At 44.6% G+C, this 20,500-nt stretch overlaps 1 protein-coding gene across 1 annotated transcript in view; it reads left to right on the top strand.

The window, feature by feature from the left end:
- DST (dystonin) overlaps nt 1–20,500 on the top strand; it is a 462,451-nt gene that overhangs the window by 134,583 nt on the left and 307,368 nt on the right. Inside the window, exon 5 of the mRNA XM_055002047.1 lies at nt 6,213–6,274. Coding sequence (XP_054858022.1) covers nt 6,213–6,274 — 62 coding nt within the window. The remainder of the gene's footprint in view (nt 1–6,212; nt 6,275–20,500) is intronic.

Here is a 20,500-nt window from a genome sequence, read left to right as displayed (position 1 = left end):
CACCCAACATCTTTTAAAGTAATTCTCTGACCCAGGCATTGTCCATCTTTTAAAGCATGTGGGCTCCTTGAGAATGTTGGGAGGGAGTGGTGAGCAGCACCTGAAAATAGCTGCTATGGGAAGCTGAGCCAAACCTTGAATGGCTGCTACAAGAGGCAGAACCAAAAGCAATACTACCCTCTTTGCTTTACAAAAGAATTGCGTGGCAATCTCGCCAAACAAATGAAGCTGCTGCTTTCAGATTCTGGCCATTGGTTTGTCAAGGTCTGTACTTCAATGTATTGTCGAAGGCTTTCATGTATTTTTCGGGTGGGTCTGAATACTGCTTGAAGGTTATGCTTTTTCATAAGCTTTCCCATCTGGATACCTTGGTCATCCGCAAAGCAAACTTTCAGTTAGGTCACAAGGTCTACAGGAAACCAACTCACACTGATCGGTACTTACACAAAAACTCCAATCACCACCCCCGACAGAAAAGAGGCATAATGAAAACATTAGTGGATCGTGCAAGACGGATATGTGAGCCGCACTTTCTCAATGAGGAAATTAATCATCTAAACCACGCACTTCAGGCAAATGGCTACTCCAGAAATGAAATCCGAAGAGCAATCAAACCCAGGATGAATCAAACAACCAAGGAAAAACAGTCTCCTACAGGAAAAGTGTGTTTGCCATATATCAAAGGAATTACTGATCAGATGGGAAAGCTTATGAAAAAGCATAACCTTCAAGCAGTATTCAGACCCACCCGAAAAATACAACAGATGCTACGATCAGCAAAAGACAGTAGAGACCCCCTCACCTCTGCAGGAGTATACCGTATACCCTGCAGCTGTGGACAAGTTTACATCGGGACCACAAAGCGTAGCATCCAGACAAGAATAAAAGAACATGAAAGACACTGCAGACTTGGACAACCTGAAAAATCAGCAGTGGCTGAACATAGCCTAACGCAAACAGGGCACAGTATCTTATTCCAGGACACCAAAATACTGGACAACACTTCCAACTACTTTGTCAGACTGCACAGGGAAGCCATTGAAATTCACAAACATAAGCAAAACTTCAACAGGAAAGAAGAAACCTTAAGAATGAACAGAGCATGGTTTCCAGTTCTGAAAAACACCAGGCTAACAAAACATTCTATCCCCGACAATAGCCCTGCAGAGAAGATTAGCACATCAAGTACCAATCCATATGCAAAAGAACCTCCTCAGGATACAGTGAAGCCTCCCGCCATTAGCATTCCACACCCTGGGAAACTCTTACAGGATGACTCAGCTCAACCCCACCCTTCCTGAGTAGATACAAATGACCTGCCACATCTTTTCCACACTGTGACACTGAGAGATCTCTGTCTTTTGGTGCTACACCTCTGAAGATGCCAGCCACAGCTGCTGGCGAAACGTCAGGAACTACAATGCCAAGACCACGGCAATACAGCCCGGAAAACCCACAACAACCGTCTGTACTTCAGTTGGAAACATAGTTTAGTCTATGGGAGGACAAGAAGTCTGGAGTAAGAGAGGATGGACTTCTACTCTAAATACAACTCCTCTCATGAAACAGCTCCGCTTACTGAACTCACAGTTCCTTTTTTACTTTGGGGAGGAAAAACCCTTATGGGAACAGTTAGACCTGAAGGGGGAATGGAACCATATAATGGGTAAGGAAAGCCTGGTACTTACCAGTTCTCCTCCTGACCCTCCAGTGGCTGTAGCTGCTATTGCAACCATGGAAAACACTTCCAATTGAGTGAGGGCAGCTAATAACAAGACTTGCCTTACAATGGCCCTGCCCACATTCTGAAAACCATGATGGACATTTGGGTTGGGCACCATGACATCCTTAGGCACCACACTGGGGATCCCTGCTCTAATCTCTTCTGAGGAATGAAAAAAAATTGTTCGCTGTTGTTCTGGTCTCCGGACTGCTGTGTGGCTATAAGCCAAACATGGTCTTGCCAAACATGGCTATAAGCCAAACAGGGTCTTGCCCAACAACTTCATATAAATATTGGACAGAAAGGATGACCTGGTTATCATTATAGCAAAGGCCTTGGGGTGGAGATGATGAGCCACACCTTTTAGAACTGCCAGGAATGAGCCTGAGGTGGTAGAATGGGCTGCATCACAGACACCAGGTGAGGCAATCCGATAGTCGTGGACAGCAGGTGGGTGAAATTTGATAGTTAAATGCTTTGTATGTTAACAACTGCAAACGGAGAACAAGCACAGGAGGTGAAAGACTGGGATAGAATCCTTCTTCCTGATACACTTGTTTTCTAATTTATTTATTTAGATATTTATACGCTGCATTTCACCCTGATGGGATCTAAAGTGGCATACAACAATATAAAAATGCAATATAAAGAAATGAACAAATCAACAAGGTGTATCTTGGGCCTGTCCTGGATCGATTGGGCTGGTTCCTTTAAGGCCAAGGCCACAGATTGTGCTTCTGGCCACACCTAACCTTTATACTTGGAACAGGAAGCAGGGGGGAAGCTCAGCTGAAGTGTTATAGAACTTGCAGAGATGTTCCAATCTCTTCCTCCCTGCAGATTTTTTTTTTAAGATAAGAGTTTTAAGAAATGATTTCCCATTCCTCTAGAATGATGTAGTGGTGTCTCTATTGTACCACTTCTTTCTGTTTCATGTGAAGCCCCAAGGTGAGAGAAGCTATTTGATAGTCATTTTTTTTACAGCGGTCCATAGAAGCAGAAAAAACAAGTGGAAAACACGGTTATACCAGCTACATGATAGAGGGCCTATGAATGCCCCCCAGGTCTTCCTATCATGCCAGGGCTTTATTAGTAACCATATCATAGACTGTAGAAGATGTGACAGGTGTTCATCTACCATGGACTTTTTTAGCATTAATATGTTAGGGCTGCACCACTTCTTAGGCTCCTACTTAAGTGCTGCGAGGAAGTATGGTGTGGCTGAGAACAAGGGAAATATGTTCATCAGACCTCGGAATTTACAGATTTTAAAAACTATTAATTAAATATGCATTGGATACTGGCCATATACCAGAAAACAAAGTTTTGAAGTTAAATCTTCAAACAGGCTGTGTTGTGAAATGCAGCATAAAGGCCATTATTTGTTTTGCAGTAGCAGGCTGATGACTGCTAATGTTTGCTTTAAAAGGGGAGTTTTTTCCTTCCTCCTGCCAGGAGGAGCCAGTCTTTGGTCATAGGCATTTCTATTTCCTACCAAAAAAAAATCCATAGTTGCAGCCTGAAGTGTTTAAGAAACGTTCCTCTAAGGTTGCCTTTCACCTGAGAATGAAGGGTCTGCTGCTTAAACACGAGCAAGAATGGAATGCAAAACTGGTGAAGTTAATGTGCTGCATGGGTTAGTACTGCAGTACCTGTGCTTGTTTCAACATAATCTTTTAGCCATGTTTGATTTGGATAGGAAATTTGTAAGACTTGTCTTAGTGACTGCAAATGCAAGTATGTTTTCCTTCTCTTGCTCAGCTATACTTTTTTTTGTTGTTGCTGTTAACCATTATTCTTCAGAATATAAGAGACATTTAAAAATAAGAATAGTTAGATTTAAGAGTTCTCCAGCTGAACTTTACTTTCCTTTGTTGTTTTTCGAGTGGGCTGGGAAAGGTTGTAGTTGCATCTTTGCCTACATCTAATTTTGTTCGATTTTACTGCTTGTTGTCATAGATGCGTTTGCATTTAAAGCATAGTTATCATTCATGTTCTACCCAGTGCAGGAGTATTTGGCATCATGAGGTACACTCTTCTTCCTTGTGATAATACTTTCTGGTAGTAGTCTAGTTTAAAATATGACAGAATTTATGAAGTAACTAAGTACTAAGGTTCTGTTAAGGTACTCAAACACATTTTAAAGACACAAAATAATGTTTTCATTTTGCATTTGTCATACACTCATACACTGCCCTAAATAGAAAATATGTTTTTGACATCACTAGTAGTTACAACTGTCAAAATAAAGAGGCATAGTATATGACTATAAATTAGAATTACTGGTATAATCCGAGAAAAAAATTGTGCTATTTTTTACAGCAAACCTTCATGGATTCGAACGATGTTTAAAATATTTTGAGCTTCTTGAATAATTCTGCCATCTTGGACATTACTTTTACAAACACAATAGTACTTGCTTATGCTGTCAGTTTGAGGCCATAAGGCATACTAAATGTTTAAATTACAGACAACTTTACTAGCATGGGAGCTAGCAAATCATTTCTTCTGCTCTTTCCCCCCCTTTGTTGGAGACCTTAAATCCCAGAGATGGTTAACTTATACTCTTCTTTCAGACCATGTTTGATAGATTTATGTATTGCATGTATTTAGACTCTAGTTTTCTGCTGGATTGGTTATAAAGCAGATTGAGTAATAGTACAGAGGGGGAATTGGGAGATAAAACAGCTATTACTCATTTTCCTTCAGATCCCTTGTCCACTCCTCCCATACCTGCTGTGTGACACATCTGGAGTTCTGCTTATCATGGCACACTAGAGAACAAGACAAGACTGATGGTTGGGAGAAGGCAAGCCATGGCTTGTCTCTCAATTAGGTAGCAGATTTTAAGGGGGAAAGGGAAATTAACCAGGTTGCATCCCGACAACTACCAGAGAGGTCCTTATGCTGTAAGAAGAAACAGACTATGTTCAGTGTACAGAAACTGGCAGTGGAAGATTAGTTTAAGAATCCGGTGAGCCTGTGACAGGGTAGCCAACTTTTAAACCTGGCCCTGTAGATACCCCTTGACAATTAACTGGGGATTATGCTTAGCTTTATCTGATGCAAAGGTTCATCTGTTGATTTCTACATGTCAGATAGTGTAGCCAACTCCAACTTGGGGAAATTCCTTGAGATTTGGGGGCGGTGTCTGGAGAAGGTGGGATTTGGGGACAAGAGGAAGTTCAGGAGGAATGTGATGCTATAGACTCTGCCTTCCAAAGCTGTCATTTCCTCCAGTGGAACTGATCTCTGTCATCTGGAGATCAGTTGTAATTCCAGGAGAACTCCAGGACCTGGAGGCTGGTGACCTTAATATTAGAAGTTTTGTTAAAAGGTCAGACATTTGGCCAGATGGTAACCCTAACCTGGGACTAAATGTAGGGATTCCAGGTCTCCTGCTGTGGTGGGAGACCTCCTGCCATCACCCTCCCTCCTAACTTCCGCTGTCTCTTAGTGGGCCAGTGGTAAAAAAATGAAGGAAAAAAAAGCCATAACCTCATTCCTTAGATAAACCCCAAAGTGATGTCACACCACTCTAGGATTTATTGGAAACTCTGTGGTTTTACCATAGAATCCTAGAGTGTTGTGAAATCACTTGCAGATTTGTCATCATGTTGGTGGCACCTCCCATGTCCTTGCCTCCAATCTCCTGCTGGGCAGAAGCCATTGGCGGGCAGTCCTAACCAAATATAGATCAGTAAGCAGTAACAATTCAGAGGTTTCCTTCTGTGTGTGTTTCAGTTCTATTTTCCTAATGCATGCAGTTTCACTCCAAACACTGGTACAATGGATTAGTGTTTGCTAATATTACGCGGAGGCAGCATGGTATAGCCTGATCTTGTCAGATCTCGGAAGCCAAGTAGAGTTGATATTTGGGTGGGCAACCCCCAAGGAAGATTGTGCAGAGAAAGGCACTGGCAAATAATCTCTGCTTCTCACCTTGCTGGGGGTCACCATAAGTTGATTGTGACTTGACGACATGCTCACCCCTCCTCCTCCACACAGTATCTTTTACAGAAATTCCTCTATTCTACATAATTTGAGTCCCGTGCCACCTTAGAGACCAACAAGATTTTCAGAGTGTAAGCTTTTGAGAGTCAGAGCTCCCTTCTTTATACACCAAGGAGCTCTGTCTTTCTAAAACGTACACTCTGAAAATCTTGTTGATCTCTAATGTGCCACTGGACTCCAATCCTGCTGTTCTTCTGCAGACCAACATGACTACCCATCTAACTATTCTCTGTCCGATTTAATCATCATGTTTAGTTTCCATTTCTCTTTCATTTCTATCTTCAGTTTCTATAACAATGATCTCTAGTAGTATAAAAGGCGCTTCCTGTAATTTTTTTAATAATCAACGTTTACCTTCCTTTTACCTCCAGGTTAGAGGTTTTATGTCTTCAGGCAATATCTAGTGTCCTAAAGTCTTTATAAGTGCAATTTTTTTTAAAAAAATACTGAGATCTTTTTTGCTTTTTCTTCTCAGATGAACGGGACAAAGTACAAAAGAAAACCTTCACAAAATGGATAAACCAGCACCTTCTGAAGGTCAGTTTATGTGTACACCCATTATTTTTAATGTTGGTATGATCCCCCCCTTTTTGACTTAAACAACTTAGAGACATTTTTAAATTTAAAAAATAACAAAATATTTTATTTAACAAATACGAGAAAAGTCAGGTGAAATCGGGGTTGAAAATTTCTGAGGTAACTCACTATAGATAACTCTGAGGTAAAACCAGTACATGTAAAGACTTAAGGTATAATGTTTCAGACTAATGAGAGTTTCTTAAGCTCTTCTCAGTTGCTTTAATCTTTATGTTGAGAAGTTTTTATTCCAGTGTCTCCCCAAACACCCTAATACCCTTTCTTTGAGTATTCTCTGACACTTTTGGCTTCCAGAAAGCTGGTACCCTCTTTCTAGTACACGAGAAGATCTATCCCCTTTCTTTGGCCTGAATGGGAGTCAGCGTCTACTTCCCAAACTTCCTTGCCAGATTTCCCCCATTTCTCATGTCCGTGTTAAACTGCTCTCAGTCAGGGCTGAATCTCAAAACTGTCAGTACTTGACTCCTCTCAGCTAGGGCTGAAGTCAAACTCTCCTCTCCCCAGCATCAAGTTCATAAATCCTTGTCTCTTCAATTCGTGCTACCCAATCAGATTATTGGTACCTAACACTGAAGAAAATTGCGCTGGGGAACGCTAAAATGTCAGATAAGTGCTGGAAATGCAAAAAGCACGAAGGACCATTATACCATATGTGGTGGACTTGTGAAGTAGCGAAGTAGTACTGGGGAGATATAATAGAAGTAATTAATGAGGTGTTACAAACCCAAATAAATAAGAACCCAGAACTGCTTGCTACTAAATTTGGGAATGGAGAATGTTCCAGTGCAAAATAGAACATTGTTATTTTATATGACAGCTGCAGCAAGATTACTGTATGCGCAGAAATGGAAAGTGCAAGAAGTACCTACTGTAGAGGACTGGATTTACAAATTGCTGTACATGGCAGAGATGGATAAAATGACAAGAAAACTTAAAGACCTAGATCCGGGACAGTATTTGGCGGACTGGGCAAAACTGAAACAATTTTTGGAAAAAAAATGGGATGTGAAAGGAGAACTGTGGCAGTTTGAGAACTTTTGAAACAAGACATTTTAAACAGAAGAGAGAAGTGACTTTACCATTAAGAATTTATATCTATTTTAATCTAAGATTGGATTATAATATAGCAGAAGAGGGATGAAATTTAGAACTGATTTTTTAAAGAATAAGGTAGGGAGGTTATGATAAGTAATACCTTTATCAGAGTATATGAATAAGGGAATAGTTAAACAAATATACTGATGGGGCATACTATATATACTATTATGTTGGTAGATTAGATTGTATATTATATAATGAATGTGCAGTATGGTGCTGTGTGCGGTGCCACATTGGTGGCAGGGTGCACAGTAGGGGTGTTAATACATATTATAATGACAATAGTATATTTGATAGAATATATGTTTAAAAGAAATAGAATGTTTAAACTAAGACTTTTGTTATATATTATATCATGCTGGTCTATATTGAGGGGTATAAGATTTATACTATATTGATAGTATAATTGATAGATGTATATTATACTGATAGAATATTTGATAGTATAATTGATAGAAGCATGCTATATTGATAGGGTATTTGATATATATGATAGAATACCTGGAAAAAAATTAGAATGTGCTTAGACTAAGGGAATTATCAAGTAATAAGAGGGGGTAAGGGTTGGAAAGCTGTTGGAAGTCGATAGAGAGGGGGGAGGAAAAGGGTGGGGGATAGGGTTAATTAGATATTGAGGGAATGTATGTATTGAATTTGAAAAGTATACTCACCAATAAAATTTTCTAAAAAAAAAAAGATTATTGGAGTAGCCTGTCACTGAAGGCTCTCTGTTTCTGTGAAGCATTAACTCTTGACAGTCCTTCAGCTGTTTGTACAGCACTTCTTAGTTTTAAAAAGTGCAGTCTGTCACAGTTGGCTTTGGGAATTATAGCATCTGCCAGCAAGTGCTGGTTTCTTGATTGAAAAATCGCACTTGAGCTTCATGATGGTATCAGCTAAACTGCTTTAAACATGAGCAGTCCAATCCTAAATATGTTTGCTGAGAAGCAAGTTTCAGTGGACTTACTTGGCAGTAAGTAAATATTCTTGTGAATTTGCAAGCTGACGGTGCAATCCTAAGAAGAGTTACTCCAGTCTAAGCCCACTGATTTCAGTGGGTTTAGACTGGCATAACTCTGTTTAGGATTGTGTTGTAAGTAAATTAATGTTAGCTATATCCGTGAATAATTATTTTAATTTATTTTATTATTAGGTCTTGATCAGTGGCTGCATTCTTGTAGTTGGATTTTTTCTGTTTGTATTAACAATAAAAATCCACTTAGAAAAGGTTTCACCTTCTTCCAATGCTTATTAAAAACATATACATTTTTTAAAAAGAAGAAAAGAAAAGATTGAGAAATCTTAACATGATCTGATTAAGAATTTTCTAGATTTTTTAAAAAATTGACACTCAATCCATGGCAATAATTGGCGAGGAAACGCCTCCTTTAATTGTATTTCAGGTAAAATAGCAATACCTGGTTTTTTGATTCAAGCAGGGAATCCATGCCTCCAGCAGTAGACTAGTAAATCTTGTAGAACAGTATTTCACTGTATAGATACATCTGTTTAATTAAGCACACACAGCTATTGGTTGCAATTCATAGTAGTCAGATGTTAATCTAATTTTTCCTCTAACCAGCTAATGTTAATATATTAATTTATTCTCTGTATTGTGGATTGCTTGCAATTAACTTTTGATGAGCTTTGATTAATATTTTATTATTTGTCCTTGTGAGATGTTAACACGTAAGATTATTTTACCAGCTGAAGGCTTCAAATTAATTGATACATTATTCAGTAAGCTGTTTCTTTTTATCTATACAATTTTCTATAGGCATATTAAGCTTTGGAAATACGTTGGTTTATTCCCTGATTCTATTGTGGTGTAATACATAACTCAAGAGAGAATGGTTAGTTTTTATATTAATATACCTTTAGCAAATAGTAGTGAAGGCCCATTGTTTAATATGACACATTATTATATAATATACGACAAGCTTTTCTGTTTAGAAAATTTGAATTTTTCCACATTTATAATTTTTAGTTTCAATTGCAAGTGTTTTCATATGAAAGCAAAGTAAGTGCTTAGTTAACCCAAATATTATTCAGCTTTTCTCCCCAGACCATACATTTCTTTGATGGAAAAAGATATATCTGGCTGATTTCAATTTTTGGCACTGTTTTGAAGGTAGAGCTGAATTCCAAACCTAAGTTAAAGAATCTCACATTAATCTTTTCACTTTAGTTGATATGGTCATTAGTGGATGGGACCATACAGAACAAGTATCCCTCGGTTGGATCTGAATTAAAAAAGGGAAGTTGGGGCTCTGTGTTTCAGACCCTATTTGAATACCTGTGTTTTTTTATATACTATGCAAAGTAACCACAACAAATTTTCTTAAAATTCTCTGCTTTTTTACACTTTAATATTGCATATGTCCAAGAGTTCTGCACTGAAATCTCTCTCAACACGTCCCCCCTGCTCCCGTGGTTCCCCTGGAGATAGTTCAAGTTCACAAGCCTATTATACATAACAGCATCCAAATTTGTTCTGTGGTTCATGTCTGAATCATGTCAATTTCTGATGCAGTTCACAGTGCAGTCTCTGGAAAAGCATCCATGTGTTCTTCCTTTTAGAATCCATAGCAACTGTCAGTTTTCGTAGTTGCTACAGACACTCAGCCAAAAAAAAAAAAAGGTTTCTTTTACATCCCACAGCTCCACTCATGCAGCCTTCCTTGCTCATTTCTTGCTTTAGCATTCCACCCCCCAAAACGTACATGTGCAGCGAGGCTTCTCCTCCTGTCGCATTTATTGGTATACTTGTAAGCTGAATGGCTTCTACTGGTTGTCCAGGTTAAGTGTTATGGGGTCTGTTTTAGTATTAAATTACTCTTGGTTCCTTCTCGGCCTGTTTTATGTCACCAGCATGATATCATTGTCAACTGAATTTTGCAGAAATATTTTAAATTCAAGTTATTAAATTTTTTTGTGACTATCCTAAACACCCCAAATTTGGATTTCTGCGGGCCAGACAGTGTAATGATGGTCCATTATGAGGAACTTGCATTCCCCATCCAGCCATTCCACTTTGTGCAATGCAGGTTACTCATGCATCTGCATTAGATAAGGTTAACATGCCAGTTCAGTAAAGACAAATACAGGGAGTGGATTTAAAGAGATGCTGTAATGAAAATGAACAGACACTGTTCCATTTGGTTTCCCAGCTGGCTTCCTTTATCTTGCCTTTGTCCCCTTATGAAGCAGGATTTTGTGCATGGCTTAGCACCTTGTTCAGGTTTTTTCCTGTAAAGCAGCCACTAAAGAGTGGGGAAACAGCGCCACCTGCACAAGGGTGCTTGTATCATTTAGCTGCTCTGACAATCTAACTTGAGAAACGGTGTAGCATAGCTATGTTGGACCAGGGATGTCTCAGCAGCTTAAAAATACTATACATTTTATTTGTGACAGAAGGAGTAGGCAAGGTTCACTTAGTGAACAAGATGACAAAGGCCTTTTTAAAAAAATGTAACCTTTAAGTTGAGAGAAGGTTCCTGTGAGAAGGATGTCTTGATGTTTAGGGGCTGGGGGGTGGAAATCAAAGGAAGCAGTGTCAAGATATGGAAGAAGTGTATCCATACGTTTCCCTCCTGCTTCAGTCTCTCTGTTTGCCTCAGGTCTTACAAGGCAGGGGAACACAGCAGGGATCCTGGATGTGCTAGCATTCAATTAAAATAGAAGATGAGGTACTTTAGAAAGTGTTTAATATACATATGTCAGCGCGCAGAGTAGCAGGGAGTTAACATGCATGTGGCAGTATGTAGATACATTGTAGGAAGAAGGCAGGAATGAAATGAAAACTTTATTTGCCTTAGTACGCTGACTATATATGGCTGCAGTTCTAAGAACAGTTTCCTGGGAGTAAGCCCCACGGAATAAAATGGGACCTTCTTAGGATTGTTCTCATGTTGCTTTCAGTTATAGGCCACTGCTGGGCTTTCATTTGCATTTTATATTGATAAATCTTGAAAAAATATTTTTCACTTTATAAAAATAATGGAGCCTTGCCCCACGCCTGTGTTTTTCTTTGCTATGTAAATTCTTCTACCTCTAACCAGAATGAAACTGAGGAACAGTGCCTCATAAAGGTAGAAGAAATGCAGAACTTACTTTATTTTCATTTTGATTTCTTCGATGATCTGGATAGTTCTTACAATCGGGACAGTTTTTTACTTGAACTGATGGTAGAGGCCAGGGATGCTCAGTCAATAAAATGTGCACTATAATATTGTTTATACTGTAAAAATGGAAGTAATATTTCTGGATACCTCTTTTGTGTAGCTTGTAAAACAGACAAAGCAGTTTTCATTCTTTTGAAAAGGAATACCCTTCCTCCTTAGATGTAACTGGCTAACTCCTGCTGGTTTTGCAGGGACAGACAGCTGTTCAGGCATCCTATATACTATTGCCTGTTCTACTAAATCATAACCAGTATTTTCCTTAAATAGCAGAGACCAGGATTTGTCAGACCTCATTTTAAAATTGCTAAAGCTACTTATGGGAAATGTCCTGACCTGGATAGCCCAGGTCAACCTGATCTTGTCAGATCTCAGAAGCTAAGCAGGGTTGGTCTTGGTTAGTAATTAGATGGGAGACTTCCAACAAAGACCAGGGTTGCAGAGGCAGGCAATGGCTCTGTTCATTTCTTGCCATGCACTCCCCATCAGGGGTTGTCATAAGTCAACTCTTGACTTGAGGACTCTCTCCACCACCACCTCACTTATGGGAAGTAGGGGTAACAGATAGGAATGGCTTAATTATTTTGTTAAAAATGGTAGGTGGAGAGTGAGATGCATGAGTGAATTCTGCATTGATTGAGTGAACCATTTTGACAATGAGAAGAAGAATGGATGGAGCAATGCTTTTGTTGATATTTGTGCCTGACTTTCTGGCAGACGAGGTGTGTATGTATGGAGGGCTTGTGTTATTTACGAGGACATCAGAGAGACTGAAAGAGAAAGGATGCAATTTGTGTCTATATAGTTGTTGTGGATTTTCCGGGCTGTATAGCCGTGGTCTTGGCATTGTAGTGATCTCTGTCTTTTGGTGCTACACCTCTGAAGATGCCAGTCACAGCTGCTGGCGAAATGTCAGGAACTACAATGCCAAGACCACAGCTATACAGCCTGGAAAATCCACAACAACCATCGTTCTCTGGCCGTGAAAGCCTTCGACAATGTGTCTATATACTTTGCAGTGAGGGTCGCGTCGCACAGTGTTATGTTAGAGGACAGGTTTTGACTACAGCATTTGCTACAGCATTGCCTCTAAGTGTAGTTCTTTATTTTCACCCATAGGAATGAAAGGTAGTTATTAACTTCCACAAGGGTGTATTCGGGGAACACCACTGGAATGAGTTCTAAGCCTGCTTCATTGGTGGCCCCAGTCATTAAGAATCATGCCAGCTCTCTCTACAACCGCATCCCTTCACCTACTTACTCTTTTCCAGGTTCTGTTTCTTAATTATACTGCAGTGTGGCAGTGTGATGGAATGTTGACAGAGTGGCAGAATTCTGGGGACTACATGCACACTCTGCTGTTTTTATTTATTTCCTTTATATTTCCTCCAGGAAACTTGCAGTACAGTAAATAAAAACATGCTCTTGAAAAACAATCTGGCACATTATAATGTTAAGAGATGTTATTAGAGCCCAAAGCAACTGAATATTCCCAATGCAATCGGGATTTAAAAAAAAAAATCTCAAAATCTTGTCAGAGCAAGATGGTCTTTATATCATTCTAAACAACCTAGAGAAAGCAGGGCTTGCCAAAGTACTCTGAAGAGGGAGCTTTTATAGAAAGGGTGCCACTCCCTGCCCTTTCTTTCATTCAATCTGCTACTCAAAGATTGAGTTCCGTTTATCATTGTAAAGCAATAGTTCATCTTCGTTCTTCTGTGCCTCCACACATGGGGACTGCGCAGGCGCAGGCCAGCCGCCGGAGAATTTTCTAGAGCTTCCATGGCTCCGAAGGGGCCGTTTGTCGCGCGCCTCAGCGACCGTTTTCCCGCCCAAACGGTCACGTGATCCTCCAGCGACCAACGGCCCCTTCCCTCAGTTCTCTTCTTGCCGCCGCTTGGAGAGAACGTGAGCTTCGTTGCTCTGTGCTTTTGTGCTTCGTGCTTTATTCTGACTGATTGCTTGGCTTTTGACTTCGGACTTCGTGACCTCGACTATTCTTCGGATCTCGTTTGGACTTTGTTGTGGACTCGGTAATTTGACTCGGACTGTTTTTTGACCTTCCTTTTGCGTGCCCCTGAAGATGGCCTCAAAGGCTCTCTTCAAGCATTGCCTCCAATGCCACACTAAAATGGCCAAGACCGATGGCCATGAACTGTGCCTGTTCTGTTTGGGGGAGACCCATAATGTAACGGCCTGTAAGATTTGCCAGGGCTTCACCAGCAAGGCCCGACAGGAGCGCAAGGCCCGTCTTAACTCCTCCCTGTGGCAGAAGGTCATGTCCGGAGGCGCCCCGTTGCCCTCCTCCAAGGCCGGCCCTAGCCCCTCTGCCGAACGGCATTCCAGAGCTGGCTCAGTGGCCTCCGCGAGGTCGGGGTCGAAACCGCGTCCCCCGAGTGCCTCGGCGTCGAGAGCGGCCTCTCCAGCGCAGGGACCGGTGCGGCCGCCCCGTAGCGCATCTTCCACCAGGTCGGATCCGAGACCGACATCGGAACCGAGGATCCGTCTACCGAGTCCCCGATCGGAACCGACGACCGGGTCGATTCCGGTAAAACCTAAGAGATCGAGGCCGAGGTCCCCTTCGAAGGCGAGGAGCGCGTCGGTTCCGAGGTCTTCTTCGGAACCGGCGAAGAAGAAGAAGAAGACCAAACATCACCGGTCGCCGCATCCCGCTCCCCAGGAAGAGGTCATCGTGCTTCCTCACACGCCTTCCCCTCATCTGGATTCCCCGGAGCCAGAGGACATCTCCGTGCCGGTGCCGGATCCGATGGCCTTCGAGACGGTGCCCGCAGAATTCTCTTCGGGACCGGAGCCGAGCCCGCGCCGTCGGATCCGAACATCGCCTGCTCTTCGGTCGCCGAGGCTGGAACCGAGCCCGTCTCCACGTCGGAGCCGTCCGTCGCCTGCCCGTCCGTCTCCACCAGCTGCCGGTCGTGAGCGACGTCGGTCTGGGGACAGTGTCCGATCGGTCCGGTCCACTGCGTCCCGACATCGACAGGCCTCCTACCTCCCCTCGCCATACCATTGCCAGTGGGAAGGGGCACCTGCAGGTTTCTCCGTGTCGGAACCGAGGCCTTCGACATCGAGGTCGACGTGGGCTCCCCCTCCGCACCAGGTTCCGGAATCCCAGCTCGGTTCCGATGAGGAGGATGTGGAGAGCTTTGGCGGCTACCAGTCGGAGTCCTGGTCCGAACCATCGCCAGCTGAAGAGCTTGTACCATCTGCGGACTCGCCATTCGAGGACCTCCGCATCTACGCCGACCAGATGGCAAGGATGGCCAAGGCTCTCGAGATGGACATCTCCTCGGCAGTTCCCCAGACCAAGGACAAGCTCCTCAAACGCATTTACGGAGACAACCCGGCATATGTTGGCTTCCCCATGCTCGAGGGTCTTGAGGAAATCGTGGAGAAGGTGTGGCAGGTGCCCTGCGATCAACCTCCAACATCCAAGAGGATTGAGCAGCTCTACAAGATCAAGCAGGGTACCTGGCCGGCGCTGGTGAAACACCCTCCACCTTCCTCCTTGGTCACAGAGGAGTTCAACCCCAGGCGATCGGGTCACTCCTCGGTACCTGCCGATAAGGAGGGCAAGAAACTGGATGCCATGGGCAGGCGCCAATACATTGTTTCTTCCCTAGGTCTGAGGATTGCCAACTATCAGACCATCATGGCAGGGTACCAGCTGTACCTTTGGGAGAAGTTGGCATCCTATACACGAGACCTCCCTCCTGAGCAGAAGGCTGTGGTGTCCCTGCTGCAGACAGAGGCTGTGAGGCTGTCTAAGCAGCAGATGAACGCTGGAAGCCACGCTGCTGACACTGCTGCTAGAGGGATGGCTTCGGCGGTGGTCCTCAGGCGCCACTCCTGGTTGCGGTCTACGGCCCTGTCCCAAGAGGTGCGTTCCAGAGTGGAGAGCATGCCATTTGAGGGGGATTCGCTTTTTTCCAAAGCGACCGACGAGACCCTGAAGAAAAAGAAAGAGGACCGGCAGACGGCGCGGTCTTTGGGTCTGGCTCCAGCGGACAAGCCCTCCTCCAGGTCACGGTACGCTCCCCGATCTGGCCCTTACCATTACCAGGGCAGATACCATCAACAGCGGCCAGGCTACCAGCAGTATCCTGCCTACCAACAGCGGCCTTACCCTCCCGCACAACAGCAGAGGAGGCGTCGGCCCTTCAAGCCTCGTCCGGCACAACAACCGGCCCAGCAGAAGGATCAGCAGGGCACCGGGAGGCAGTACTGACGGGTCACGCCAGCCGTATCCCCGAACTTTTCGGACAGACTTAGTCCACTCCTCTCTGAGTGGGAGTCAATAACATCTGACTCATGGGTCTTAACTATTGTTGAACTGGGATACGGGCTGGAGTTCGTTGAGCTGCCTAGATGCAGTTCACCCCTGACAGCTGTCAATAACACTATGGCCGAGCTGGATGCGGAGATCGTGTCGCTCTTGGCCAAGGGTGCTGTGGAAGAATTGCCCTATGAGGACTCTGTGAAGGGATTCTTCTCTAGGTTCTTCCTGGTCCCTAAGAAGGATGGGGGCTTACGTCCCATCTTAGATCTGAGGGGCCTTAATGCCTTCCTCAAGGTGACCAAATTCAAAATGGTAACGTTGGCGGCTGTGATCGCCTTGCTGAAACAGGGGGATTGGTTTGCGGTTCTTGACTTAAAAGACGCATACTTTCACGTGGGCATACGGAAGGAGCACAGGAAGTACCTGAGCTTTGTTTACCGGCAACGGGTTTTCCGGTATAGGGTGCTCCCCTTTGGCCTGTCCACTGCCCCACGAGTGTTCACTAAATGTGTGGCCCCTGTGGTTTCCTTCCTACGGGAAGAAGGCTGTACCATCTTTCCGTACCTCGATGACTGGCTCATCGTGGCTGAATCAGAGTCTAGGCTGGTGCAGGACATTGGCTTGGTACTTAGCACTTGCCAACGCCTGGGGCTCCTGGTGAACTTGGAGAAATCCAAACTGGTGCCCAACTGCAAGGTGTCCTACATTGGTGCACTGTTAGACTCTGTGGAGGGTAAGGCCCTGCTCCCCTTGGAGAGGGCTCGGTCCCTAAGGGGTCTAGTGTCCATGTTTAAAAGGAACCGGTTCCAGTCTGTGCGCACTATCCAGTGCTTACTAGGGCATATGGCAGCGGCCACCTCTGTGGTGCCTTTCGCTAGGCTGCGTATGCGCCCTCTACAGAACTGGTTTGTGCGGAGGTATGATGCTCTACTGCACCCTCCGTCCCTCAAATTCTCTATCCCGAGGGTCATCCTCTCCTCCTTGGACTGGTGGCTGTCTGATGACAACTTGTTTAGAGGGACCCCTTTTGGATATCAACACCATGACATCACGGTTACCACTGATGCCTCTCTGTTGGGATGGGGGGCTTACTGTGGTGATGTGTCTGTGCAAGATGTCTGGTCTGACAGGGAAAAGACCCTCCATATCAATGTGCTTGAACTAAGGGCCATTCGTTTCGCACTTGTGTCTCTTACAGCACTGCTGAGAAATCGTCAGGTCTTGGTACAGACGGACAACACGACTGCCATGTACTACGTGAATCAGCAGGGGGGCACAGTGTCCATGGCCCTGTGCCGGGAAGCCACACTCACTTGGCAGTGGGCTATCAAGAACGGCGTGTCGCTCCGTGCTATACACGTGGCTGGGTCGGACAATGCCCGGGCAGATGCCCTCAGCAGGGTCCCTTTACTGGAACACGAGTGGGAACTGAACGTAGAGTGCGTTGGGCCGATCTTCCAGATGTGGGGTCACCCGGTGATAGACGTATTCGCCACTGCGGCGACCACCAAGGCCCACACGTTCTGTTCCAGGGCAGGGAGCGACCCCCTCTCTATTGGGGATGCCTTCCAGTTTACGTGGACGCAGGGCTTGCACTACATGTTTCCTCCATTCCCCTTGATTCCCAGGGTCTTGTGCAAGATAGAGGAGGACGGGACGGACTGCATTCTAGTGGCCCCCTTCTGGCCACGGCAGGTTTGGTTCCCGAAGCTCCTGCGGATGTCCCAACGGACGTATGTGAGTCTGCCCCCTCGGCAAGACCTTCTCCTAAACGGGAGCCTGGTCCACCACGATCCAAGGAAGCTGCATCTAACGGCTTGGCGGATCGTTCCTCCCCGATAGGCTTTACTGACGAGGTACAGAGGGTCCTCCTGAATGCTCGTCGGCCATCCACTAGGCGCGCTTATGCGGCCAAGTGGCGCAGGTTTGAGCTCTGGGCACTTGCCAGAGGAGTGGTGCCTGACAACAGTCCCTTGGGGGTGGTGTTCGAGTATTTGTGCCACTTGCGTGGCCTGGGCTTGAAGGCTTCCTCCCTCAAGGTCCACCTGGCAGCGATATCGGCTGCTCACACCCGAGTTGAGGGTGCTACGGTGTTTTCTCACCCACAATCCCGCCAGTTCCTTAAGGGCATGTACAATCTTTACCCACCTGTGTCTGCGCCAGTGCCTCAGTGGTCGCTGTCCTTGGTGCTCTCACGTCTCATGTTGCCTCCATTTGAACCGATGGCTACATGCCCCTTGGATATGCTATCCTACAAGGTGGCATTCTTGGTGGCCGTCACATCGGCCAGAAGGGTCAGTGAGCTGTCTGCACTGCGGTCTGACCCTCCCTTTCTTGTGTTTCATCCCAACAAGGTGGTCCTGCGTCCCTGCCTTGGGTTCCAGCCCAAGGTGGTGTCCGCCTTCCACCTCTCGCAGGATATCTCACTGCCTGCTTTCTTTCCTCAACCTTCCTCTAAGGGGGAAAAGGCCCTTCATTCCCTAGACTTGAAGAGGGCCCTAGCCTATTACCTGGATAGGACAAAGGGATTCCGCTCCAGTCCTCACCTGTTTGTATGTTTTGGGGCCAAGGACAAGGGTAACAGGGCTTCCTCACAGACCCTGTCTAGGTGGATTGTGTCGGCCATTAGCGAGGCCTATTCCCTAGCAGGGGTGGCTTGCCCGCTTCATGTCAGAGCCCACTCCACGCGGTCCCAAGCATCCTCTTCGGCACTCCTCAGGGGGGTGCCCCTGGTTAACATTTGTAAAGCAGCCACATGGTCCTCTGCAGACACCTTTGTCAGGCATTACGCCGTTGATGTCAATGCGGAGCAGGATGTATCTGTGGCCAAGGCTGTCTTACACTCCCTCTTTTCCTGAGGGAGTTTTTGGTTTGACTTCCTTGACGTACCTGTTGGGTACCCTTGAGTGGAAGTGTGTATATATGTACCTTGGGGGTGTGTATATATGTAAATATTGAGTATTTATGTGTCCTTACACAGTATTTTTACATAGATGTATATATGCATGTCTATTTATTGTTGATCTTGTTTGCTTAATAAAATTGTGTTGGACTTCACCCCCGCCTTCCTTATTGTGTGAAGCTTGGTACACTCCCATGTGTGGAGGCACAGAAGAACGAAGATGAAAACAGGGTTAACATACCTGTAACTTATGTTCATCGAGTTCTTCTGTGCTGACACACAACCCTCCCTCCGACCCCGCTGTGAACTCCAATGCACAATACTGTGATGGCTGTAACGGATATTGGTGTTTTTAAGGTGTTACGGCTGAAGTGTGTTGGTCAAGCGGCGGCAAGGGAGAACTGAGGGAAGGGGCCGTTGGTCGCTGGAGGATCACGTGACCGTTTGGGCGGGAAAACGGTCGCTGAGGCGCGCGACAAACGGCCCCTTCGGAGCCATGGAAGCTCTAGAAAATTCTCCGGCGGCTGGCCTGCGCCTGCGCAGTCCCCATGTGTGTCAGCACAGAAGAACTCGATGAACATAAGTTACAGGTATGTTAACCCTGTTTTTTCAAACTTCTAACTTTTTCATGTTTTGTTTGGAGAACTCCTGTCCTTTTGAGGTGGAATCCTTTCATATTATAAAGAATTTTGGGTACCTTCTGGCTCTATTACATCTTCTCATTCCAAAACCCCCTCAAATGCTTAAAGTTCATCAGGGAAGACAGTTTTTAAACCACTACTTCAAGCCCTGGAAAGCAGAATGTTGTACAGGCAGCTGTTACCGTTCTCAGAATATCCGTTGAGCTTCCAATGTAGCTCCCTTTGGTACAAGTTTCCATAAAGTCCTACTAGCATCTATTTGTTTGTTCTAATTTGGGGGCTCAATGAAGAACGATCAAGGAAATTTGTACAGTGTTTTCATAAACCACATTCAGATTTTTTTTTTCTTATTTTAGAGTCTCAGCTGTGCTGTGGTCAGCCCATATGTCAGTGAGGCTGGCCAGGGTGAAAGATTATTGTGGTGAAGTCAGTGAACAGACCAGAAGTATTCTGAGAGCTGCATAAGGACTGAGGCAGACCAATTCTATATTTACAATGTACAGAGTTGGCATCGGGAGCAGGATTTTTTAAAGATTAGTTTTTCAGCCAGGCCGGAGTCAGGGTATCACATAAATACTAATTCTCTGTTCAGGCTACAATGGAATTAAACTATCTGAAACCGATTGTGTTTGTTACCTGTGTACATCCAGAATGAGGTTTATTGGGTTTCTTATTTTCAATATAGCCATCATGTGAGAGTGCCAGTCTTCCAATTATTTTTTACATCTTGATTTTTTAACACCTTTCTAGCTGGGTAAACTCTTCTGCTTCAATTTTGATGAATGCCTCTGTTTTTCCTCCAGTGACAGCATTAAACAGTATTGTCTTTCCCCTCAATACTGGCATCCTTGTTCTGGCCAATCTGCCAAGCCTCCCACACCCAGCTGTGCTATGAATGTTCCACAAACTTGCCTGCCTGAGGCATCACATAGTTTAGTTCCCAGATTCTCACAGTAAATCTTAAAGGATCTAACAAATTCCCAGTGCTTGCCCTGGAGATCCCAAGGATTTCGTTGGCAGTTTACTTGGCAAGCTTGTGTCTTCTGCCAC

The sequence above is a fragment of the Eublepharis macularius genome, chromosome 1 (assembly GCF_028583425.1).
Source record: "Eublepharis macularius isolate TG4126 chromosome 1, MPM_Emac_v1.0, whole genome shotgun sequence".
Lineage (NCBI taxonomy): Eukaryota > Metazoa > Chordata > Lepidosauria > Squamata > Eublepharidae > Eublepharis > Eublepharis macularius.
Note: the sequence above shows the minus strand (reverse complement) of the source record. Positions and strands in the feature narration are given on the sequence as shown.